The 26,768-nt window shown below is 50.9% G+C and overlaps 1 protein-coding gene across 2 annotated transcripts in view; it reads right to left on the minus strand.

The window, feature by feature from the left end:
• The window catches only part of LOC133361222 (uncharacterized), a 36,752-nt gene extending 10,453 nt beyond the window's left edge, over positions 1 to 26,299 (minus strand). Inside the window, exons 1-6 of one of the 2 annotated variants that reach the window (XM_061580104.1) lie at positions 25,723 to 26,299; positions 21,688 to 21,827; positions 21,202 to 21,278; positions 19,175 to 19,318; positions 8,631 to 8,732; positions 6,426 to 6,463 (exon numbers count right to left, since the gene is read on the minus strand). In XM_061580104.1, coding sequence (XP_061436088.1) covers positions 6,426 to 6,463; positions 8,631 to 8,732; positions 19,175 to 19,318; positions 21,202 to 21,278; positions 21,688 to 21,827; positions 25,723 to 25,842 — 621 coding nt within the window. In that variant the 5' untranslated portion in view covers positions 25,843 to 26,299. The remainder of the gene's footprint in view (positions 1 to 6,425; positions 6,464 to 8,630; positions 8,733 to 19,174; positions 19,319 to 21,201; positions 21,279 to 21,687; positions 21,828 to 25,722) is intronic. The other variant, XM_061580103.1, reaches the window with a different exon arrangement.
• Positions 26,300 to 26,768: the final 469 nt, after the last annotated feature.

Here is a 26,768-nt window from a genome sequence, read left to right on the forward strand (position 1 = left end):
ATCCGAGGCGAGTCCGCAATTGGAGTGGCGGGACCCTCGGCATCCCCCGTGAGGGATGTGCGCGAGCCCGTCATTCCGGGAGAACCTGGGGGCGGGGCAACCGGCAAGACGTCAGGTGAGATCAACAGAGGCGGACCCTCCGGGTCGGTCGACCCCTCACATGCTTGGCCCTGCGCGTGTGGAGCAGAGCCCCGCACCGCAACGAAGGGTTTTAGTCTAGAGGGGTGAACGAACCACCGGCGCCTCCCCCACTTGATACGAACGCACTGCGGTCGCAAAACCTCGACCACCTCGACGGGGCCCCGCCATGGCCGTACCAGTTTCGAGGAGGTCGCAAGCGGTACCTGGGGACAGTGCAGCCATGCCCTGTCCCCTGGCTTCCACTGCAGCACGTGCGCGCGCGCGAGTCTGAGGCGCTCATTCGCCTTTTGGCGCATGCGGGAATTGAGCATGGCAGCATCCCGCGCCTCAGTTAGCTTTTGAAGGTTAAATTTAACGTGCTCGTCCAATTTTATTTTACCTAGAGGCGCGGGGATCTGCAGCTGTGCCCGAACAGGTGGGTCATGTTCGCGACCATACATGAGAAAGAAGGGTGAAAATCCCGTGGCAGCATGGGGGGCCAATCGATATGCTGCCAGGACCCCTTGAATTTGCAAGTGCCAATTGGTCTGTGACTCCGAAACCAGGTGCGACAACATAGACGTGATGGTACGATGCAGACGCTCGACCATCCCGTCAGTTTGTGGGTGATAGGGAGAGGTACGAATCTTCTTTGTACCTAGGAGATCACAGACTTGTTTGAGGAGGTTCCCGGAAAAATTTTTACCCTGGTCGGTCAGCAGCCGCTCCGGAGCACCTTTGTCCATGACGTAGCCTTGGACAAAGGCGTCCACGATGGCTGCTGCCGACTGATTTTCCAGGGGCCAGGCCATAGGCCAGCGTGTGAAGTATTCGACCCCTGTTAGCAAATATCTATTGCCCCTAGGGGTGGCGGGAACGGCCCCAGGATATCCAACGCTACGAGTTCGTTCACCCTGGAGACTGTGATGGACTGCAACGGCGGGTTCGACTCCCGAGCTGGTGGTTTGCGTTGCGCACACCGGGGGCATGCTGCCAGCAGATCCGTGACATCCCGTGTCATGCCCGGCCAAAAAAAATCCAGCTGGAGCGAGGCGAGGGTCTTTTGGGTACCCAGGTGGAGGAGGCGCTCATGAGCAGCCCACACCACCTTACCCCGTAACCCCGCAGGAACTACCAGCCGGTGACGGTGGGATTTACCGTCCCAATGCATGAGCAAGCCTGCGTGTATTTCCCAATTGTCGGCATCACCCGTCCCACACCCCCTCTCCCTGGCGCGACGACGCAGCGCGAGGAGGGAGGCGTCCTCCATCTGGAGGCGTCCCCACTCAATCACAGGCAACCCAAGCAGGGAATCCCTTCCCTGTTTCCCGATCTCATCGGGGAGCGATGTGTCAACATCGGCGGCGGCCGCCAGGACTGGAACCGTCATGTCCCCAGCTGGCTTGCAACGCCCCGACCCCAGGAGGCATGCGCATTCGGAGGTGGTTGGCATGCGCGACAGAGCGTCCGCATTTGTGTGGCGAATGCCCTTACGATAGGTGGTGTCAAAATCGAATTCCTGGAGGACCTCCAGCCATCGGGACAATTGTCCCGATGGCTGTTGAACCTTCAGGGCGTACTGCAGTGCCGCATGATCCGTACGGACAGTGAAATGCTGACCGTACAGATATGGGCGGTACTGTTGGATGAAGAAAACAATTGCCAACAGTTCTCTACGGGTGACACAATATTTTTGCTCCGCTGGAGACAACACCCGACTGCCGTACGCAACCACCCGTTCCACGCCATCAACCACCTGGGAAAGCACGCCTCCGATACCTGTGTTGCTCGCGTCGGTGTCGAGCAAAAACGGCCTCGAAAAATCGGGGTAAATCAAAGGAGGAGCCTTCACCAATGCATCCCGAAGGGAGCAGAAAGCTACTTCCTCATCCCGACCCCAGTGGAACCGAACCCCTTTTGATGTCAAAGCATGTAGGGGTTTGGCAATTGTAGCAAAATTAGCGACGAACCGTCGGTAATATGAAGCGAAGCCAATAAAACTCCTCACCTCCCCCACCGAGGTCGGAATTGGCCAGGAGCTGACACACTGCGTTTTGGCGGGATCGGTAGCAATACCCGAGCGCCCCACGATGTGCCCCAAATAACGCACTGACTCGCGAAACAAATAGCATTTTTGGGGCTTAAATTTCAAATTAGCAGCCCGCATCCTTTGGAAAACAGCCCGCAGCCTCTGGAGATGTTCGTCAAAGGTTCTTCCAAAAACAATTACGTCATCCAAATAAATCAGGCACGATTCCCATTGCAATCCAGCCAAAACCAATTCCATCAACCGCTGGAAGGTTGCCGGCGCTGAGTGTAAGCCCATCGGTAACCGGTTGAATTGGAACAGGCCGTGCGGTGTACGGAAAGCGGTTTTAGGCTTCGAGTCATCGTCCAGAGGAAGCTGCCAGAATCCCGAAAGTAAATCTAGTGTGGAGAAGAATCGCGCTCCCGCCAAGGCGTCCAGCGATTCGTCCATCCGTGGGAGCGGGTATGCGTCGGCAACCGAAACCTTATTAAGGCGACGGAAATCTACGCAAAACCGCAACGAGCCATCCTGTTTCTTAACCAGGACAATCGGTGCTCCCCAAGGGCTGGTAGAGGGAGAGATAATGTCGGCGGCTAACATGTCATCGACAGCCGATTTGACATGGTCCTTTTCGGCGGGACTCAACCGAAAAGGATTTTGGCGAATAGGCGCGCTGTCACCCGTGTCAATATGGTGACGCAGCAGGTGAGTACAACCCAAATCGTATTTATTCCGACTGAAAACGTCGGAAAATTCCTTTAGCAGCGATCTAAGCCGTTGGCGCTCTAAATTGGACAGGTTCGTCGATCCCGCACAAAGCGCGTCGAGCCACCCTTCATCGCCGTCCGAATGCGGGTGCGTCCGAGCAGCAGTGTCAATGTGGTTCACGGCAGGTTCCTCGCAGGGCACCGGCGTCGCGTGAGCGAGCACAGTCCCTTGGGGAACCACTACTGTCTGCGACCCGACATTGAGGACCGCGATGAAGGGATCCTCGTCCCCCCTTACGATGGTCTGGGCCGGAATTAAATGAGGCCCATTAACCCCGGCCCTAGACGGCCCCAGCACAACACCCTGATCCCCAACACCCTTAGCGAAGGGCCTACGAAGTTTAAGAGGTACCAGCATTTGTGCCCCCGGCGGCACACGCACTGTTTTTACGACGAACGCCGGTACCGTCGCGAACGCCGTCCGAGTCGCTACAGGGGAAGGCAGGAACGCCATACGTCGCCCCGACGGAAGCTCAATGCATCCTTGGTCGATCAAAATACGAATTGGCATCCTGCCCAAGAAGTCCGTCCCCAGCAGGCACGGAACTGCCAGTGAGGAGGAGACAAAAATCGGCCCCGACAATTTGATGTCCCCGATAGAAATTTGCGCTCGAATCTGTCCCACGATGCCGAGAGAGCCCCCGTTAGCGGCATAGAAAGGGACATTAACCGGTAGCAAAGGACGGCTCTGCACCGGTAGAATATTGTAAATTAGTTCCGAAATAATTGTCGCCGATGCCCCTGTATCGACTATGATGCGTACCTCCACCCCATCAATGTAACCGACCACGGCCGACGATCCCGACGCCGCGGCCACCACGCGATGGGCCAACACGGACCACCGCTCGGGCTCGATTTGAGTCCCCGCAGTGATCCGCGCCGGTCCATCGCAGCGCCCCACCGGCCCCCCGTTCGTTACGGTGCGAGAGTGTGCGACAGGTGGGTGCGTTGGCCAAACATGTGAGGTGCCGCGACTCGCCGGATCATGGTGCTGGAGCTTGGGAGGAGGAAGAGGAGGGCCGGCGTCCTGTCGAGGCGTCGTCCCCCGCTGTCGAGGAGAACGGCACCCCGAGGCGACATGGCCCCGGATGCCGCAGTTGAAGCACCGCGGGAGCGCCGATGGAGACGATGGACGGTCGAAACGCCTCGACCCGTCCCGACCCGGCCGCGCCCCCGTCGTCTGTTGCCGTCGATGGTCGACGGCATAAAGTTCTTCTGACGGAAGGGTGGCTGCAGCCACCGCACGCCCAGCCGATGCCCTGTTTGCCTTTCGCCGCTGCTGCAGAAGGTTGGCGTGGAGGAGTCGCGCAGCCTGGAGGGAGGTCATTTCTGCATCCCCTTGTGCGATGACGACGATGTCGAGGTCGTCCGCCAAGAGGAGGATCTTCTCCGCGACCATTGCGTCCACGCCGTCGTCGTCCATGCGGGGAAAGGCTGTTTTTGCCAGCGCCAGAAGACTTGTCCGGAAAGCCAGAGGCGACTCTTTTTCACCCCGCCTGCGATCGTAGAACTGCTGACGGCATTCGGCTGAAGGTCCATAGACCCCGGCCAGCAGCTGTAGCGCCATTGGTAGTGTAGCCCGCTTCTCTTTTGGCGCCGACGTGAGTGCGGCGAGCGCGTCCCCATCGAGGAGCGCCGGCAGCGCGCAAAGGGCCTCCTCGTCGGACCACCGCGCCATCTCCTGATGGGCGAGGAAGCGTCGCCGGAAGCCGCCCCAGTCACCCTCCGCACCGATGAATTCTTTCAGCGGGGGCAGTCTTTGGTGAAGCGCAGCGGTCGATGTGGACTCCCGCAGGTTGCTTTCACCTCCCTTTGGCGGTGCCTCGGCGCGACTGGCCGATGGCATCGCCTGTCGCGGCAGCGATGACGCATCCTTCGGCTGCGATGACGCTGCAGCCCCGGCGACGGCGATGTCGGAGCCGATGTCTAAGCTGGCCACGCCCCGAACAGCCGCGGCGTCCATGGCGGGAAATTCAAATTTTGAAGTCGCTGAAATGGCGGGAAAGTGCTCCGGCCGCCGGTTCTCCTCGCCCTGCGGTGGACCACCAGCCCCCAACCGCGTAATGCCTTCCAGTGTGGCGGCAGCGGCATAAAGTAGCTCCGCCAGCCGTTCGTGAGCCAGTCGTAGTGCATCTGGCTGCGGCCCCTCTCCATGCTGACGTCCCGGTGAGAAGGCGCCAGGCTCCGGCTGCACCCCATCTTGTTGCTCTGTCTCGGGCTCGGCGATTTCCGCGGCGTCCTCCTCTCGTGGTACCCTGGTCCGAGCTGTATGGCGCGTTTCCATTTTTACCACTTCTGACGCCAGATGAAGTACCCGTCGAGGACGCTTGACAACGGAGTTGAGGCACACGTATATTTATTTAACAAGTTGCCAGTACAGGACAGCACTAGAGGGGGTAGCGGCCCCCTCACCCGTATAACTCAGGGAATACCCCTAGCTATCCATAGCCTATCCCCTGAGTCCTCCACTAAAGAGCTAGGGGAGGCTGTCTGGCCCGACACTGGTAATCGGGCTACGGTACCCGGAGTCCCAGAGCACTGGCTCTGGTTCACGGGACCACGCCGCTGGCTCGAGCCTGATCCCGTGGGGCCCTGATAAGGGCGGCGATCAGGGGGAGTCCAGGGCTCTAGCTACGACGTCTTCCGACTTCTTAGCTTAACTATAACATAACTGACTAAGCCCATATAACGACCCCTTTTTATACCCAACCCTCCTTGAGGGGTGGGGCCCCGGGGGATCGTAACGCCGAACCAGCCCCCCCCCAGGGTGTCTGGCTCGGACGTCGCAGAGGGCATCTCCCTGTGCACACACGTAGCCCCGCCCACTGTGTTTCTCTCCCATAGGCTGCCATGCATAACGGCCCTCTCTCTAACATCCCTACACTTGTGTCACGTGAACGAAAGTTACTACGTCAGCGCGAACCGGTGTGTCGGAGAGGGGCAATAATTGCCGCTTCGTGCGATCCCAATCGATCTTTCCAATAATACAAATGCTAATTTCCAACCTGCACAATTTTCACCTGCTGGCCGGAAAATAATAGGCGCTCGCTAACCGCACTTTTTTTGGTCCCTTTACATTCCGTAATAAGGCTGTGCGCGTGTGCGTGCGTGCGTGTGTGCGTGTGTTTGTGCGGGTGCGTGCGTGCGCGCGTTTGCTCGTGTGCGTGCATGTGCGCATGCGTGTGTGCGTGCGCGTGCGTGTGTGCGTGCGTGAGTGCGTGTGTCTGGCACAGTAGGGGGCACAGGTGGTGCATCAGCCAGTCATCTCAGTCAGTCGACCTGTGGCACCTGGGTCTGCCCCGTGACCTCCTGCCGGCGGGCGTTCGATACTTCACGTGGCCTCAAGATGCACATGTCCTGGCACAGCGTCGTGGTGACGTCACCGCCACTTAGTGGCGAATGGCGGTTGTTATCTGCGCGTGTGTGCGTGCGGGTGCGTGCGTGCGCGCGTTTGCGCGTGTGTGCGTGCGTGTGTGAGAATGTGGAATCGTTGCACAGGAGGTCCGTACCTTAACCGGCTTCCTGGGCTCCTTTATCAAGCAGAGGACTACGCACGAGTGACGGAAGAGACGTCGGGAGAGTGGGGAGAGAGATAGGGGGAACATAGACATGGAGTAGGGAGAGAGGAGGTAGAGAGAGGGGGGTAGAGAGAGGGGGTAGAGAGAGGGGGTAAAGAGAGGGGGTAAAGAGAGGGGGTAAAGAGAGGGGGTAGAGAGAGGGGGTAGAGAGAGGGGGTAGAGAGAGGGGGTAGAGAGAGAGGGAAGGGGTAAGGAGAACAGAGCGTGAAATATTTTGTGAAATCTTTCATTTAAAAAAGGGGGGGAGTTACGTAAAGCAAAATATTGGAAAAAAACGAAGCAAAGTGCCGACTACACTGAGCATATTCTTGTTTCCTCTGATCGTAAAAAAGAGAGAGGAGAGAGGAGAAATAAAAACGCTGCGTGAATTGTCAGATCCCCACGGTGTTTAGTATTGTAGAGACTCCTCTGAGGCTCAAAGCAATCGGCTGCAGCGGCTCGCGGTTCGGATCCGGCATGACTCTCCGGATCCGGCATGCCGCCCCGGTAACTAACGCCATGTGGAGCATTCAGAGGCGAGGTAGTTAACATATCATAGCCACCGTGATGATGATGAGAGAGAGACACGCAAACTCCAAATATACAGCAGCAGGCATCATCAGGGTCGGGATCGAACCCACGACCTCCTGTATACCAGGCGAGGTAGTTAACATCTCCTAGCCACCGTGATGATGATGATGAGAGAGACACGCAAACTCCAAATATACAGCAGCAGGCATCATCAGGGTCGGGATCGAACCCACGACCTCCTGTATACCAGGCGAGGTAGTTAACATCTCCTAGCCACCGTGATGATGATGATGAGAGAGACACGCAAACTCCAAATATACAGCAGCAGGCATCGTCAGGATCGGGATCGAACCCACGACCTCCTGTATACCAGGCGAGGTAGTTAACATCTCCTAGCCACCGTGATGATGATGATGAGAGAGAGAGACGCAAACTCCAAATATACAGCAGCAGGCATCATCAGGGTCGGGATCGAACCCACGACCTCTTGCGGACCAGGCGAGGTAGTCAACATCTCCTAGCCACCGTGATGATGATGATGAGAGAGACACGCAAACTCCAAATATACAGCAGCAGGCATCGTCAGGATCGGGATCGAACCCACGACCTCCTGTATACCAGGCGAGGTAGTTAACATCTCCTAGCCACCGTGATGATGATGAGAGAGAGAGAGACGCAAACTCCAAATATACAGCAGCAGGCATCATCAGGGTCGGGATCGAACCCACGACCTCTTGCGGACCAGGCGAGGTAGTCAACATCTCCTAGCCACCGTGATGATGATGATGAGAGAGACACGCAAACTCCAAATATACAGCAGCAGGCATCGTCAGGATCGGGATCGAACCCACGACCTCCTGTATACCAGGCGAGGTAGTTAACATCTCCTAGCCACCGTGATGATGATGATGAGAGAGAGAGACGCAAACTCCAAATATACAGCAGCAGGCATCATCAGGGTCGGGATCGAACCCACGACCTCTTGCGGACCAGGCGAGGTAGTCAACATCTCCTAGCCACCGTGATGATGATGATGAGAGAGACACGCAAACTCCAAATATACAGCAGCAGGCATCGTCAGGATCGGGATCGAACCCACGACCTCCTGTATACCAGGCGAGGTAGTTAACATCTCCTAGCCACCGTGATGATGATGATGAGAGAGAGAGACGCAAACTCCAAATATACAGCAGCAGGCATCGTCAGGATCGGGATCGAACCCACGACCTCCTGTATACCAGGCGAGGTAGTTAACATCTCCTAGCCACCGTGATGATGAGAGAGACGCAAACTCCAAATATACAGCAGCAGGCATCGTCAGGATCGGGATCGAACCCACGACCTCCTGTATACCAGGCGAGGTAGTTAACATCTCCTAGCCACCGTGATGATGATGAAAGAGAGAGAGAGACGCAAACTCCAAATATACAGCAGCAGGCATCGTCAGGGTCGGGATCGAACCCACGACCTCCTGTATACCAGGCGAGGTAGTTAACATCTCCTAGCCACCGTGATGATGAGAAAGAGAGAGAGACGCAAACTCCAAATATACAGCAGCAGGCATCGTCAGGGTCGGGATCGAACCCACGACCTCCTGCACACAAGGCGAGGGAGTTAACATCTCACCAGAGTTGGGCACCACCACCGTGGTCTCCTTGTCCAGGCCGATGCCGACGGTAAAGGCGTTGAACTCGGTGATCACTTGCTGCGGCAGCGTGCGGCTCCGCGCTGATGAGGGAGACACACGCCGGTGGTGAGCGGTGAGGAGTGGTGATTGGTGAGTGGTGAGCGGTGAGCAGGGAGTGGTCATCGGTAAGTGGTGAGCGGGGAGTTGTGAGTGGTGAATAGCGGTGAGTGGTGAACGGTGAGTGGTGAGCGGGGAGTGGTGAGGAGTGGTGAGCGGTGAGGAGCAGTGACCGGTGAGCGGTGAGCAGGGAGTGGTGAGTGGTGAGCGGTGAGTGGTGAGCGGTGAGTGGTGAGTGGTGAGCGGTGATTGGTGAGTGGTGAGTGGTGATCGGTGAGTGGTGAGCGTGAGTGGTGAGGGTGAGTTGTGAGCGGTGAGTGGTGAACGGTGAGCGGTGAGTGGTGAGCGGTGAGTGGTGAGTGGTGAGCGGGGAGTGGTGAGCGATGAGTGGTCAGCGGTGATCGGTGAGCGGTGAGTGGTGATCGGTGAGTGGTGATGAGAGGTGATTGGTGAGTGGTGAGTGGTGATCGGTGATTGGTGAGTGGTGAGTGGTGAGCGGTGATCGGTGAGTGGTGAGCGGTGGCTAAAACTTTTGGTGGAGGCAGTGCTGGAGGGTGCAAGGGTTGAGTTGACTCTGGTGAATTGGTCGAACGGTATTGAGCAGTGCGACTTGTTTACCATCCTCACCACCGCCATCAATGCTATCGCCGCTATCGCCGCTATCATCCTCACCACCGCCATCACCATCATCCTCACCATCGCCGCCATCACCATCATCCTCACCATCACCGCCATCACCATCATCCTCACCATCACCGCCATCATCGCTATCACCCATCATCCTCACCATCATCGCTATCACCCATCATCCTCACCATCACCGCCATCACCATTGTCCTCACCATCACCGCCATCACCATTATCCTCACCACCGCCATCACTGCAATCACCACCATCCTCACCACCGCCATCACTGCTATCACCACCATCCTCACCACCGCCATCAATGCTATCGCCGCTATCGCCGCTATCATCCTCACCAGCACCATCATCATTAAATTTGTCATTGTGTTGTGACTGAATGACGTGGTGGAAGTGTGATGGGGATAATTAAGAAGACGTTGATCATCTCATAGCCCGTCATTATCATCCTGCTAGCTCCCCGCACGCCAGCTACCACCACGCCTATCCCTACCCCTATCACTACCCCAACACTATCACATCACTACCACAACACTAACCCTACCCCTATCACTACCCATATCACATCACTACCACAACACTATCACTACCCCTATCACTACCCCAGCCCCTCCTTAACCACTGTCACGTGTCCTCCTGTCACCACAGCTCCACCATCGTCACCACTTGTAATAACAAGCTAACTACTTTAGTAGCTCATTGAGTTATAGATAATTACTTTACAGCGCCTCGGAAATGGGGCGCTGCTCTATACATCTAGACGAGACGAGAAGAGGGACTTAGTGGGTGCGTTGGTGAGTTAGTGAGTGGGTAAGTGAGTGGGTGAGTGAGTGAGTGGGTGAGTAGGTGAGTGAGTGGGTGAGTGAGGCTGCCGTGCCTCAAATATTGGCAGAAGTAACCACCCCTTCTGAATGGTTGCCTGATGTGCCATCTGTGGAGGAAGTCTGAGGGGCGATCCGAAGTCTGAGACCAGGAAAAGCGCCGGGCAGAGACAATCTCCCAAGCGAAATGCTGAGGGAGGGTGGCATCTGTGTGCAGACTGCTGTTGTATCCTAACCCTTCTTCCATAATTGAGAGTAATAATATTTGATGATTTTTATATATTATCTTTTTATTTTTTTTAATGAGTGAAACACACCAAAGCGCACTAAACTGCAAAACACCAGGTGTTGTTAAGTAATGAACGAGAGGAGGGCTAGGATGACAGAATTGCAACCTTGCTTCAAGGCAAAGGCAGTGAAAGGAAGCAGAGGCGCCTTTGTCTAAGTCATAACCACAGAAAGCCAGGAATCATCACTGATTGTGTGTTAGGGATTCCGAGCTAATTAGAACACGTGCACACAGAAAGGGAGGTAGAAGCACGCCTTGTTCTCCTGCAGCTGAGGAAACAAAGATAAACCCAAAAAGGCCTTGGACCTGAAATTAAGAATAACATTCCCAGAGCAGAAGGTTGGAGGGCCACAGGGAGCTGATTTAAAAGAGTGTTGTATATCTCTCAAGGCGGGCAAGACCCAGCTGAATAACAAGCCTGCGGGGGTCACCAGAAGTTCGCATTCGCCTAGTTAAGACAAAAAGCTCAATTATTCTGTATTGCTATTAAAGTAACGTTAAAGTCGGAATTTAACAACAGGGTAGGCTAAAGTTATTGATATTCACACCCACTCCAATTAAACCAGGCCACAAGTTACGCCTACTGAACCATCACCATCATTAAGTCAAATGAAATGTTATTTCCATACTTTAATACTTTCTATGCAACTCGACCCGAAGCATATGACAATCAGAACCTTCCTAAGTCAAAATTGAATCGCACCCAGACAGGAGCGAATATATCATATATAAGGTTGAAGAGGGAGGGAAATTAAGAGCACGGCGGCAGACAAAAACCAGAACTGACTCCAAGGTTCAACCGCCCTCACCTCAGGAGTGACGGAAATTAATGAGGCCTTGAACAACGGCCAGCTGGACGGCAACAACAACGGCGAGCAGAGATAGGGTGGGGCAAAGACTGCGGGGCTATGGAATGCAACTTCGTGTCAGTAAGCTCTGACAAACAAGTTAAGTTAAAGACATCACAATACATAATATCGCACATAACATCAATGTTAACGCTATTCACCGTAAACTATATTCCGCTTATATAACCATGCAGGCACCAAGGAATACGAATTCCTAGGATCAAGAAACTTACCCCTTAACCTAAGATATCGGAAATAAATTAATAGTAATAAGTATATGCATGAAAAGACAAAGTAAAACTTATGGAAAAGCCAGGATAACGGGATGAATCACCACCAGGTCGAATATGAATACATAAAAAAAAAACGATGTTAAACCCAGGGTCGGAGAGAAAGGGAGATCCCGGCCGTCTTTGTATCCCCGCAGCGCGGGATAGGAGTGTGTATACGCTCGGGGAAACACCTCCACTTGAGTCAAGCACCACGATGGGAAACGACAGACCTTAGGTTACATACAGAATCACAACTGTGAAATAGTAAGGGACAAATGTTAACTTAAAACTTTTTAACCATTTCTTTGTGCGCCGGGTCGGAGAGAGTGTTGCCCCTCCCTCCAGGTTGTGCAACACGAACAAAGACGCCTATGAGACGATTTGTAACGTCTGTGTTTTGGGTTCATGAAGAAGGCCAGACAAGAGATAATATTGCACCCAGACAGAGAGACGACCTCGAGGCAATTTGTAACACCTGATTGTTTGCTCGTGGGTTTTATGGAGGGAGTGGGACAACGGAATACCGTGAGTGATGCACACAAGGACATACGGACGTACGGACACACACGTGGACACACCTGCCTACGGACAGATCCTGACACAGCAAAAATCGAAAGAAGTCCCGCCTTGTGGGCGGGATCCAGGGGGAATTTTCGGCATAAAGTAAAGGATCCTGAGCATTGGAAATCAGTGCGACGGGAGAGTCGACTCAGGAACGAGTGCGACCAGAGTGGGTCCACTCAGGAGTGCGACCAGCGGGTCCACTCAGGAGTGCGACCAGAGGGTCGACTCAGGAGCGAGGGCGACCAGCGGGTCGACCCAGGAGCGAGCTCGACCGGGAGGGTCGACTCAGGAGCGAGCTGCGACCAGCGGGTCGGCTCGACTCATCTTCAGCTCGTCAACCTCTGCCGAATCGGGGGTCTCTGCTGCCACCGGAGTGGTGAGCATCGCGGTTCGGCGACAACCCAGAGCTGCACGCTACGAGCGAGTTGTGGGCGCCACCTACCGACCGGGTTCCGAACTGCGACAGCGTATCAACAGCCATCCGAACCAGTTCGCCACGGTGACAGGGGATCGACTGATACGTATGACGCGCACCGCCCCCTCACCACACGACCACCAGGCGTCTGTTTGACCTAAAGAATCGACTCCGAACACTGACTATTCAAGACAACTCTTACCACTCAAAAACACTCGAACCCATAAGCCATCCGTGGCTGGAAAGCATCACAACGAGACCGAGTGATGGCCTCCGTCGTTTATAAGAGTATTCTTAATTTTTATCTTTAATATTTAGTGGGCTGTACTCTTAATCGCATAAATTCCCAACAGATCCATCAATACGAACTGATTCTTGGCACCTCCTTCCGCCGAGCCACGCTCACGTGGGGAGTGGTGGCCCACCGGATCCTTATCAGGTGATCTGGTCCCCAATTAGTAAACTTGGTATAAGATAACGAGCTTCGGAAAAGGAGCACCGTCGCAGGCCCTTACTCCGAGCCGTTCTGTTGTCAGATAACCTGCCGATGTATCTGTTGAGATTGGTGCCTTTAAGAATAATAACTGTTTTTGATTGTGTTTTTTTTATCGCCGTATAATCTTTCAAGTATCTTTCAGTCATAATCGCCGCACGTACTCGCATCCTCTACAGAATATGCAACTGTCCCGTGACCCAAGGTGTTAACAACGTGATAAGGGTTGCGTATGGTCAATAAGGAGTGTGGTACTGCGTGAACAATATTGAGTATAATCATTCATTAGCGTTAAGGTTTTCTTAGCATAGTATTTGCGTGTTTTAACGACTCTCTCTCTCACTAACAACCATCGCGTTATGCGGGATCCATGTGCAGTTGTCAAAGTGAAATCAGACAATCGTTGATGATACTGTATTGATGCCGTGTTGACGTTCCGGGATTGAGAGTTCGCATATTATATCATAGTTAAGGTTGAATTAGTAATAAATTGATCAATACAGAAGTGGTTGTGTGATTCTTTCCTGAAATCTATGCATAAGATCTGCTTCTGCGTTGAGATTTGAACTTGGTGACCTTAATAAACACACTAATACATACTCAGTAAATGTTAAAGCGATAACGGGGTGAACCGGGGACCTAAAAATATAACCACGAATAAAAACTCTGGGAATGTTGAAGCGAGAATGAGACGAACCTAGACAACGATGCCGAGTTAATCTAAGTTAATCTTGCATACTTACACCACACCTGCATAACTGCATACGATTAATTGCCTTATTCCGATCGATAACCCACCCTCGTCACCGAGGCGGGGTCTGGTTATCATAACGACTTGTATTATCATAATTACACCCACTCGCATAATTAATCCGATTACCTCTCGAATTGGCATAATTAAAATGTGCGTAATTACATAAATTAACATATTTCCGGATAATTACACATTTGGCCAGATTTCATTTAATAATTATTATTTTCACTGAATATTCATAACACACAGGTACAATTTCGATTTAAAGCTTTCGTGACTGCAGGGATTCATCTTCTTGTTTCTTTCGGTAAAGTCACGTAGAAGGGAAGTAATAAAATAATAAAAATAAAACATAATAAAACAATTCTCACGACGTTTCGGCTACAACGCAAGCAGCCGTCTTCAGGTGAAGAATGAGACACTACCAAACTAGGAGCTTATATATAAGCTGCATTGGGGGTTGAAGAGCGCCTTAACAAAAAGAATGTGCATGTGAAGAGGGATTTAGCATATTCATGGAAAATGCGTAGGCGTTGGGCGGGGGGGTGTCAAAGTCATATTATGCCCATGCATTATGCAGGATCAGCAGCAACCAAGGGGGGTGCAGGGATTAGCAGTAACAAAGGAAAGGAATGTTAATGATATGTAGCTGCAGTTACTCAACAACACGTAGAAAACTAAAGTATAAACTACATAAAAAACTAAAGTATAAACTGCATCGCACCATCAGTATACTTACTATACTCTATAATAAGCTGAGTTACTAACAGCAAGTAATACATTACAATTTTACCTCGTAAAAATTCTATAATATGCTTCCATCTAAACCTTATTCTCTTACATCACACGAGCATATACCGTACTATATACTGCCATAGATAAACCCAACATTAAATTATATACTGTATTGCTGTAAACCAACCTATATCTTATACATTTAAATGTATAAGATATAGGTTGGTTTACAGCAATACAGTATATAATTTAATGTTGGGTTTATCTATGGCAGTATATAGTACGGTATATGCTCGTGTGATGTAAGAGAATAAGGTTTAGATGGAAGCATATTATAGAATTTTTACGAGGTAAAATTGTAATGTATTACTTGCTGTTAGTAACTCAGCTTATTATAGAGTATAGTAAGTATACTGATGGTGCGATGCAGTTTATACTTTAGTTTTTTATGTAGTTTATACTTTAGTTTTCTACGTGTTGTTGAGTAACTGCAGCTACATATCATTAACATTCCTTTCCTTTGTTACTGCTAATCCCTGCACCCCCCTTGGTTGCTGCTGATCCTGCATAATGCATGGGCATAATATGACTTTGACACCCCCCCGCCCAACGCCTACGCATTTTCCATGAATATGCTAAATCCCTCTTCACATGCACATTCTTTTTGTTAAGGCGCTCTTCAACCCCCAATGCAGCTTATATATAAGCTCCTAGTTTGGTAGTGTCTCATTCTTCACCTGAAGACGGCTGCTTGCGTTGTAGCCGAAACGTCGTGAGAATTGTTTTATTATGTTTTATTTTTATTATTTTATTACTTCCCTTCTACGTGACTTTACCGAAAGAAACAAGAAGACACAGGTACAACATAATAATTTCACCCACGCACGCATACAACATAACAAATTTTCTTAACCCAACATATACAACACTGCCCTACAGTACATGGGATCATCACAACTGTCTGGACCACAGGACGGGTCCCCCCTCTCTTCTCAGTGTGCCGGGAAAGGTCCTGGCAAGGATTATTCAACATCGCCTTACCAGGCACGCTGAGGAGAGTCCCAATGTGGTTTCAAACCAGGGCGGTCCTCCACGGATGCCTTATTCTCTGTCCGTCTGCTACAGCACAGGTGTAGGGAATTCCAACGACACCTACATCTCTGCTTTATTGACCTGGTCAAGGCCTATGGCACAATCAGTAGGCCTGGGCTCTGGGCAGTTCTTCGTGCTTTCGGAATCCATGACTTGGAGCCATTCCAAGTTCACCTTGGCTCCCACATTATAAAGCATCATCTTTGACCACATATTTCGAGAAGCTTTCCATGGCTGTACCGGAGGAGTTTTCATCTAGAACAGATACAATGGGAGGCTGATCGATGCCCCAGTGCGGTCGAGGGATGGCTCCCTATTGGTCAACCACGTTATGTATGCTGATGATCTGGTGATTGCTGCTCACTCAGAGGAGGAGTTGGAGGCGCTGCTGCTGAACCTGGAGTGTGCCACTCATAGGTGGGGCCTTACCATCAGCCCCACCAAAACTAAACACCTGGCTGGGTATGTTGTACCATCGGACACTCCACCCCCTCGGCTCCCCATTTGTGATGGAGCAGTTGTGGAGAGAGTGGAGTTTCCCATATATGAGCAGTGTGCTTATGACCAGCTCTGATGTGACAGCAGAAGTCTCACTCTGAATCAGTCGGGCGGCATTATCTTTTCATCGGCTGCACAATGCTGTGTGGAAGCTACCTGGTCTATCGCTCTGCACAAAGCTTCGGGTCTTCTCGGCCACAGTCATGCCCTCCCTTCTCTATCCTTGTGAAACGTGGACCACTATAATGGAACATCTGAGCCGGTTAGATACATTCAGGCTGGGATGCCTACGATCTATCCTGGGTTTAACCTGGCTGGATTGTGTCTGGACACATTCCCATCGGTGAGCTCCTCCAGCAGGCAAGGCTGCATTGGCTGGGTCATGTAGCCCACATGCCCAAGCTGCTTCTGTTTGGCCATATAGAGGGCGCTAAATAGGCACGACATTGGCTGGAGAAGAGATGGACTGATGCGTTACGGGAGGATGTGGAGCTGAGTGAACTTGCTGACGACTGATACAAGCAGTTTCAGGATCGGCCTCTATGGAGGAGGCTCGTGAAGGACGCTACTGGGCAATTGAAGCCAGTCGTCCTCCAGCAACAACGGAGGACAGAAGAGCGACCATTACAACAATGCAGCAAGTTGGCACAGAAGAGGTACAGCTGGTGTGGATCTACCTGTCATCTCAGTCAGCCAACCCATGGCACCTGGGTCCTTCACGAAACCTCCTGTCAGCGAGCCTTCAACACCTCACGTGGCCTCAAAGTGCACCTAGCCTGGCACAGGCGCCATGGTGACGTCACCGTCACTTAGTGGCGAATGGCGGGCATTGGATTGAGTGAATGAGTGGGTGAGTGGGTAGGTGAATGAGTGGGTGAGTGAGTGCGCGAGTGAGTGGGTGAGTGCGCGGGTGAGTGGGTAAGTGAGTGGGTTAGTGAGTGGGTTAGTGAGTGCGTAGATTATTGGGTGAGTGAGCGGGTGAGCGAGTGAGTGAGCGGGCGAGTGAGCGGGCAAGGGAGTGGGTGAGTGCGCGGGTGGGTGCGCGGATGGGTGAGTGAGCGAGTGGGTGAGTGAGTGGGTGAGTGAGTGGATGAGTGAGTGGGTGGGTGAGTGAGCAAGCGGGCGAGCGAGTGAGTAAATTGGCCTTTACCTACTGATTAGTCCTGGTCATAAACTACTGTTGTTATTGTTGACATTGTTATTTTTATTATTGCTGTTGATAATGTTTGTTATTGTTATCATTGTTATTGCTATTATTATTATTAATGTTATCATTGTTACTATTATCATTGTTGTTATTTATATTATTGTTGCCATTGTTGTCATTGCTGTTATTATTGTTACTGTGGCGTGGTGTGTGAGGCATGTCGATGCAGCTGTGGGGGAAACTGAATCTTGTGGCCTGGGATGCCGCCCGCTTGAGTGACACCGAGGAGGGGGAGAGATCCAGGGGCAGTGTAGAGGGAGGTGGCCTATTGTAATTGGCCAGGTGTTTGACCAATCCGGGGAGAGCCCAGACTATAAGAGGAGGCGGCTAGACTCTGAGCGGTTCGGTTGGGACTCTGTGGAACAGCACCACCGTCAGGGTGGGCTACTACCACCTGCAATCAGCAAACGAGGGCAGCGCGGGAAAGCTTCACTCGGCTGTAGTGGGGAGCCAAGCCATGGGGTAGGGCTTGCCGAGCAGTGGCGTGAACAAGACCAGCAGCATTGGGGAGCAAGACCCCAACAGCCTGACATTGAATGTCTGGCATTGGGAGTGTGTAGTCTTTGGCTCCTTGGCTGTGTCTGAGTGTGCGCATGCATATGACTGCTCGATGGAACGTGGAGTGTGGTGGTGATGGTGGAATTTTGTAAAAGATGCTCCCTTCTCATGGAGGTGAGGACGGCTACGACTGAAGTTCATAAGGAGAGGGCACTTGATGGCGTGTCCAGGGCCAGGCTCTGTCAGAGTGCTGGATGTTGGAACACGAGCTCGTACTCCACCAGAACACTGTGAGACCAAGCTGTCCCAGTGTTAGGGTGTACAACCCTCTACATTGTGTTGGCGTGAGTCTCGGGGGGACGCGCTCGCAGTAGGTGTGATTGGGTGCGTGTGGGTGTTTTGTTAAAGGGCCGTCCATAAATGACGTGACGCGATTTTGGACGATTTTTGACCCCCCCCCCACTTCCTCACACGGCGTCACAAAAGTCAGACCCCCCCCCCTTAAATATGACGTCACAAAGCCACCCCCCCCCAAAAAAACATGCTTCAAATCGCTTTAAACTATTGTCATTGTAGTGCATATTTAATGTTGTAGGATAAAACATTTATTAAAAGTAAATTGAAGTAAGTAGAACGTGTCGTCTGTTTTTATTTAAAGTTGCGCATTTTGATGTGACGTCACATTTCTCAAACCCCCCCCCCCTCCTTGTCACACATCGTCACAAATGTCTGACTTCCCCCCCCTAAGTGCGTGACGTCATTTATGGACGGCCCCTTAGGGCACAAGTGTCCTTGTTTTGTGGATGACGTGACAGTTATTGTTGTCGTTATTGTTGTTGTCGTTGCTGTTATTGCCGTCATTGTTACTACTGTACTGGTAGGAACCTCCTGGTGACACCAGCCCACAGGGGATTATTGTGTCCGTCGTGCAGGGAGGGGCTGGGTTGGGAGGGAGGGGCTGGGTGGGGATGGGAGGGTGGGGAGGGGCTGGGTGCGGCTGGGTGGGGAGGGGAGGGTGGGGAGGGGCTGGGTGGGGAGGGTGGGGAGGAGTTGAGTGGGGAGGGAGGGGCTGGGTGGGGGGTGGAACGGGTGGGGCTGGGTGGGGAGGGGCTGGTCACCCCGTGGTGCCCTTATAAAACTCAACGTTTAACCTACTCACGCCGGATTGTGCCCGCCCTCACAGTCGGGCATATTTGCGGAAGACACCACGCCGCCGTTGACCCTGGCCATTGACCGAGCAACCCAACGTTCCTACCAGCTCCCTACGCAGGAATGTGTTTGTTGTGGTGGGTGCCCACCCAGCAGGTAGAGGATGCTCTCCCGTGTGCCGTTGCGGTATCCGTACTGCTGCATCACCGAGTAGCTCTCGTACTTGATCTTCAGGAACCTGTAGGTGGCGTTCGTGTCGCCCACGAAGTCTGAGAAGGGCTGGCTGCTGTTGTCTGGGCAACGAAACAAACAGAAATCGTGGCTTGTCAATAACAACAATAACAACAACAACATTAATAATTTATATTTTACATTTTTGTAAGGTGCCCGTGGGATCCCGAATGTGTTGCAAGCGAGGATCGGAAACCGATTTCCGGCCTCGTGCGATGACGTTCGGTGGAGACTGTGACGTCACGCAATGCAATGACGTCACACAAAGTATGGATTCCCCGTGTAGCCTTTAACAGACCTTTGGGGCAAGTGCTGTTAGCGAGCACCTGTGAAAGTCGGCACAGCACGCGAGAGGCTGGGTGGCCAGCACCACGCCCGGCGGCCTTTGTCTCCCCTCAGTGGTTATAGTGACTACACACCACACCAGGTACTCATTTGAGGCTGAGTCGATCTAGGGGAGGCCTAGAACCAGTTCAGATATTTGTCACTGGCGTTGGCTGTGAGCAGGAATCTACTTTGGGTCGCCTCGTTCGTAGCGCAGCGGGATAAAGTCTACACTACCACTCCCCATTAACGACGCAATGACGTAACACACATGCCCATGCCACGTGACGTAGTGCGTGTGTGTGGGGAGATCGGTGGCGCAGCGGTTAGCACTACGCTGTGCTACAAACCGGGCAAATCTGAGTTCGATTCCTGCTCACGGGCAACATCAGTGACGATTATCTAAACCGATGGTCTCCCCTAGGTCAACTCAGCCTCAAATTAGTACCTGGTGCGGTATGTAAGCATTGCCACTGGGGAGGCAAAGGCGATCGTGCTTGCTGCTGGCCACCCTCCCCCTTGTGTGATGTGCCGGCTGTCATAGGTGCTCTCTAACAGTACTCGCCCCTGCCGCGTGTGTGTTAAACTTGTGCGGTGCCAAGTGTGTAGTGTAGTATGTATTTGAAACTTATTTGTCACCGTACGTAGCCAATTGCGCTAATCCGAGGTGTCGGGGAGGAGAAGTACAACAAACTAAACAAAACAGTTCTAAAGAAACGCGTTTTCAAGTTAGTATCATAGTGTCGTGTGTGTATTGTATAGCGAGTATAGTGTCGAGTGCAGTATGTATGTTGAACTTCTTTTGCACCGTACATAGCCAACCGTGCTAATCGGAGGTGCCGGGGGGAAGGACAACAAACTAAACACAACAAACAGTTTTAAAGAAACGAGTTTGTAAATCTAAATATTGGATGGGGAAGAGCGTTCCAGACAGCCGCAGACAGAGCGCATCTGAAAGTGCCGCGCGATAATGATTGGACCACCGTCCGTGTCCGACGGTTAGCCAAAAGCTGGCGCTGCTGCTGCGAGGATGATGAGCGGAGTTTGCGCGATGATGGTTTATTGCTCTATCATGGGACCTTTTTTGCCAGAATCAAAGTATGATCAATAAAAAGAGGTTTTTACCCTTTCTGGCAAAAAAACAGGTGTTAAGAGTGTTTATTTTGCATGTTCACCACAAGCACGTGTGGTTAATGTAGACTTGATTCCTTGGAAAAGTTTTTTATTTGGTGTTTGAACATCTTAACACCACTCCTGTTTAATTGCCAGAAAGGGTAAAACCTATTTTCATTTTTCATACTTTGATACCGGCAAAAAGGTATCCCATGACATAGCTGCTCACCCCGAGCAATACAATGCTCTGATACGTGCATTGTCTTTGTACTGTTCGCCTTCTGCCATTCTCTGGTTTATTGCTCTCCTTGACGAGATCGGCAGCGAGGTCATCGTGCGTGGTTCATTGGGTCGATGATGTTCGATGTGCAATTGGGAGTCGGGTCGCCACTGGCTCTTGGGTGGTGCGGTAGCGGCAATCGACTGCATCATCACTCCCCCGACAAAAAGACCACACACACAAAGAGAGAGGGAGACAGAGTGAGTAGTACACACGAGGTGGTCGTACCGGGCACGAAAGGAATCAGGATCTTCTCCTTTGCGAACAGGTTGAAGTGCTTTGTTTCACGAATGCACATTCCCATCCTGAGCGGGATCGACATCAGGCACAGCACAGGTCATCAGGTTACCGCGCTCACTCAATTTATTCGTAGCAATGCCGGAACCCAACAACGCTCATGTATTTCGCGACATTTCCTCTTTGAGGGAAATCATCAACTAAGCAATGTGCCTACGCTGCTGTGTGTTCACAGGCGCAGTCTGCAGCGGTGCGTTTCAAAGTAGGGAGCGTGGTGATTGCTGTGTGGTCTAACCGAGGGGCACCCCCAGTAGTAGCTGTCCCTGTGCATCAAACTGCCAGTAGCGGGTGGCGATGTTGCCATGCGTTTCCCAATTGAGTCGTGTAATTTGGAAGGAAAAAAGACTGATGTATCTGGGAACAGCTGCTACGGGGAGGCTAGATTGGAGGAGAGGGGGGAGATGGGGGGCGACTCACATGAAGGAGGCTCCGTGGATGACCACCGTGCCGTTGGCACCCTCCTCCACGTGGTACACGCTGCTGTTCACTTTGTGCATCAGCGCCAGCAGCTCGCTGTTGTCGGATGCAACGGCCACGCCGTACCACGTGCCCAGGAACTGGCAAGCAACAGAAGGGCGGTTGATGTGTCACCAGGTGAGGCTCACCTACACAGTGGCTCGGAGATGTTCACTGCCTCGCCTGGTGTACAGAAGGTCGTGGGTTCAATCCTGACCCTGACAATGCCTTGCTGTATATTTGGAGTGTGTGGTGTCTCCCCGTGGCCGTGTGGATTTTTTTAGCTGGGTCCTCTGGGTTTTTCCCTCGACATTTAGATTCGACTTCACGCGTTTAAAGTGTTTGGCAGCCGCTATAAATTTCCACGAAATAAGCCACTTCGCTGAGATATTGTTTGTGATAGCCACGTCGCTTCTGAAAAATAGCTACATAGCTCAGTGGGGCCTTAAGTGGTAACAATAAAAGTAATATTTACAATTTTTAAAACACGCTTTTATTAAATGTATCGTACTAGTAATGGCAGAACTCCACGCAGAACCGGCCCTAGACCTTTAGGGGCCCTAAGCAAAATTTGGTTGGAGGCCCCTTTGATGTATGATTTTTTTCACCCACTAGCTCGCAGTGACTCTAGGGGGCCCTCTGCTGGCCACGGGGCCCTTTGCAATTGCCGCTGCGCTACGAACGAGGCTGGGCCGGCTCTGACTCCACGACTCCATGAAGTGGCCCCGAGGCTTGCCATAACGTAAGGGACCGTGGTGATTTACAGCTAACGTGAGTTGAGCATGGAGAATTAGACCCAAGGCAAAACATAACATATAAAAAAAGATTGTTTAAAAATATATATTTTTAATTTGAATGATAGAATATAGTATTGTCACCAGTATGACATAAGTATACCAAGTTTGCAGTCGATACGACATTGGGAAGTGGGTTGAAATTGATGATTTGAGGATACGACAACAGACAGAGTGAGTTTATCAAAAGCGTGTAAAAGAATGTTTTAAAATACAGTAAAAACCTTGGATTGCGAGTAACCTGGTCTACGAGTGTTTTGCAAGACGAGCAATTTTTTTTATAAATATCAATTTGATAAACGAGCGAGGTCTTGCAATACGAGCAGGACATATCCGCTTTGTCTGCCGAGCATCACGTGATCACAACTGATATACGAGTGCTTTGGATTACAAACACGTTTCCGGAACAAATTAAGCTCGCAATCCAAGGTTTTACTGTATATGTTTTAGATTTTTTATGATATAATATAATCTTGTCATCAGTATGACATAAGTAAACCAAGTTTGCAGTCGATAGCACATTGGGAAGTGGGTAAAAATTGAGTTACAAGATTTTTTGGGGGATACGACAACAGACAGAGTGAGTTTATCAAAGCGTATAAAATAATAAAATTTAATAAATAGAACAGTGCGTAATAGTGTATCACAGCGGTGTGCGTGGTGTTAACAATGAAGTACAGGCATAGCCGGTTTAGGCCTAAGGATGTGTTCCTGAAAACGATAACGTGAATGGAAAGTAACTTACATCGAAACAAAGAGATTCAGTGGTGGATGGTGACGTGGTACAGAACCTGCTACTAGTAGTAGCAGTGCCGGATTATCCTAGTAGCAGAAGTAGCTACATATGCTACGGGCCCCGCACTTTCAAGGGCCCCACACGAAATGCTTTCAAGCTATCAATTTCGGTTCAGTGATTCTGCACTTGCTCGATTACTATAGCACTATACTGCCTTCAACTTTTATGAACGACTCGGTGTTTAAGGTTAGCGATTTGTCGTATTATCTGGCTGTTTAGCAAAGGAAAAAAAATACTTTACGATGCAAGAAAAAAACGTGTGCTTTCATATTTATGGATTTTTTAAGCCCCCTTGATAACATATGCTACAGGCCCTGCAATAGCTTCATCCAGCACTGAGTATAAGTAGAACCTACTCCTACAGACGGGATAGTGGATCGTAACATGGTACAGAACCTACTGCTACTGCTACCAACTAAGTAGTCTAGAGATAGGATGGTGGATTGTAACATGGTACAGAACCTCCTACTACTAGTACCACCACTAAGTAGTCTAGAGATAGAATGGTGGATTGTAACATGGTACAGAACCGACTACTACTAGTACCACTAAGTAGTCTAGAGATAGGATGGTGGATTGTAACATGGTACAGAACCTACTACTACAGTACCACTAAGTAGTCTAGAAATAAGATGGTGGATTGTAACATGGTACAGAACCGACTACTACTACTAGTACCACTAAGTAGTCTAGAGATAGAATGGTGGATTGTAACATGGTACAGAACCTACTACTACTAGTACTATTAGGGATGGGATGGCGAATAGTAACGTGGCCCAGCACCTACTACTACTAGTAGATACTACTACTAGTAGATACTAGTAGTAGTAGATAGATACTACTATTAGTAGTAGATACTTTCTACTACTAGGAGATAGTAGTAGATACTACTAGTAGTACTACTAGTGGTAGTAGTACTACTAGTAATAAATGTTTTCTCCTACAACATCAGAGTGCAGCGCCACATTAAATAAGCACTACAATGACAGTAGTTTAAAGCGATTTGAAGCATGTTTTATTTTCAAAATGTAAATATGGTTTTGGGGGGGGGGGCAGAGCTTTGTGACGTCATATTTGAAGGGGGGTCTGACTTTTTGTGACGCCGTTTGACGAGGGGGGGGGGATCAAAAATCGTCAAAAATCGCGTGACGTCATTTATGGACGGCCCCTTGGGCTGCAGTAGGTCGTGTGGAGAGTTTACATCGGGGTGTTCCTGTATACGTTTGATTTTCATCAATACATTTAACTGACCTGTTCAGTATATCATCAGTTCTCTAAACCATATTAGATATCTAATTGTATATAGTGCCGACATTTGACGGTATATTGATCAAAAGAAAACACGTGTAAATAAATCAAGCAACAAATCTCATTTTTTCCATATTGTTGATAATCTCTGGCGAGTTGCTAAAGGTGCATTATGCATCATGGAGGAGTTTACTTTGTTGTAGATTAGGTCGCTTAAATATAAATGCGTCGTTTTAATCTTTGGTTCTTTCGGTAAAGCCAAAGAACCAAAGAGTATGGATTCCTGCAGCCACGAAAGCTTGAAATCAATATTTCGTCGTTATATTTACGCCATTTAATCCCCCTCCTCACCCACCTTTATTCTGGTTAATATTGGTCACGACAGCACAACTACCCCTACCACCACCACCACCAGCGCGTGTGAAGCTGCATTACGCACGAAGGGCACAGAGGGGAGTGACTGTCTGGCCAGGGCCGAGTGCTTTGTTAAGCCCGGCTGACGCGGACCGCTACCCGACCGGCCGGGTCGGACAGGAGGTCGATTGGGCAGCTTTGGCGAGGGCGTTTGGAGGCGCGGAGGGAGGGAGGGGAGGGAGGTTGCGAGCGGCCGCAGAACTCGCGCGGGTGGCTGGGGAACAGAGACTCGAGAGAAACCGGCATGCTGGCGAAGACGGTGGCGGCGGTGGTGGTGATGCGCTGATGATGATGATGCACTGATGATGATGATGCACTGATGATTATGGCGACGATGATAATGGCAATGATGCACTGATGATGATGATGGCGATGATGCACTGATGATGGCGGCGATGCACTGATGATGGCGGCGATGCACTGATGATGATGATGATGACGATGATGCACTGATGATGATGGCGATGATGATAATGATGATGGCGATGATGATAATGATGATGGCGACGACGATTGATGTTGATGCACTGATGATGATGGCGATGATGATAATGATGGGAATGATGATTGATGCACTGATGATAATGCTGATTGGAATGACGATTGATGTTGATGCACTGGTGATGATGGCGATGGTTATGATGGTGATGTTGATAATGGCAATGATGATATTGATATTGATTGTTTGAAGTGATGATGATGATGATGACAACGACGACGATTGCGAGAGGTGACTGCACCAACCTTCGGCACCTGCAGCTCATCCGCGTCCCCATGGGACCCCTTCGTGGACGCGGCTTCGCCCACGAGGCAGCCGACGAGCACGCACGTGACCACTGTGACGAGGGTCGATTGTCCTGGCATGGCGCACGCAGCTTGAGCTTCTTTCGCACCGTACGTAGCCAACCGCGCTAATCGAAGGTGCGGTGTTGAGTCTATGGGTAGTGTTGAGTCTATGGGCAGTGTTGAGTCTCTGGGTAGTGTTGAGTCTATGGGCAGTGTTGAGTCTCTGGGTAGTTTGTGTGTGTGTGTTGAACCTCTTTTGCACCGTAAGATGCCAACCGTGCCAATGAGGTTGCCTGTAGGGAGGGGGGGGGAGGGGGGGAATGACAAACACACGAAAAACACAGAGACACGAAAAAAAGCAGTTTCTCAAGAAAAGTGACGACTCCAACAGCGCGCAACTCGCAGTGGCTTCCTAACTATCGGCGCAGGGGGAAGAGAGCGTTCCAGACGGCCGCTGAAGCGTATCTGAGAGCGAGCGATCCGGCAAACCACGTCTGTCGTGGGTGCGAATCTCTGTAGACTGCGACAGCAGCAGCATAAGCGCTAGGGCATGGACCGCGCTCACCCCCTGTAAGCTGATAAGCAGGGCTGATAGCAGCAGCAGCATTATCAGCGCTGACCCCGCAGCCTCTGTTTGCACGGCCCTGGTGGGGTGGGTGGTGGACAGAGAAATCCGAGGCATTGCACAACCACCGTGTTTGTTGAAAATAGTGGCTCTGTGGTGTATAGTGTAGTATATGGTGTATAGTGTAGTGTATTGTAGTGTATAGTGTAGTATATAGTGTAGTGTATTGTAGTATATAGTGTAATATAGTGTAGTGTATTGTAGTGTATGTTGTAGTGTATAGTAGTGTCGTGCGTAGCGTATAGTATCGTGTATATTGTAGTGTAGTGTATAGTGTAGTCCAGTGGTTCTTATCCTTTACTGCAGCCTTGCAACCCGTTTGGTTCTCGACCGCTAGACAACAATGCACAGTGATAATAAACACATCGGGTTTGATGAA

Source organism: Lethenteron reissneri, chromosome 71 (assembly GCF_015708825.2).
Source record: "Lethenteron reissneri isolate LAM-NWPU_2019-01 chromosome 71, ASM1570882v1, whole genome shotgun sequence".
Classification (NCBI taxonomy): domain Eukaryota; kingdom Metazoa; phylum Chordata; class Hyperoartia; order Petromyzontiformes; family Petromyzontidae; genus Lethenteron; species Lethenteron reissneri.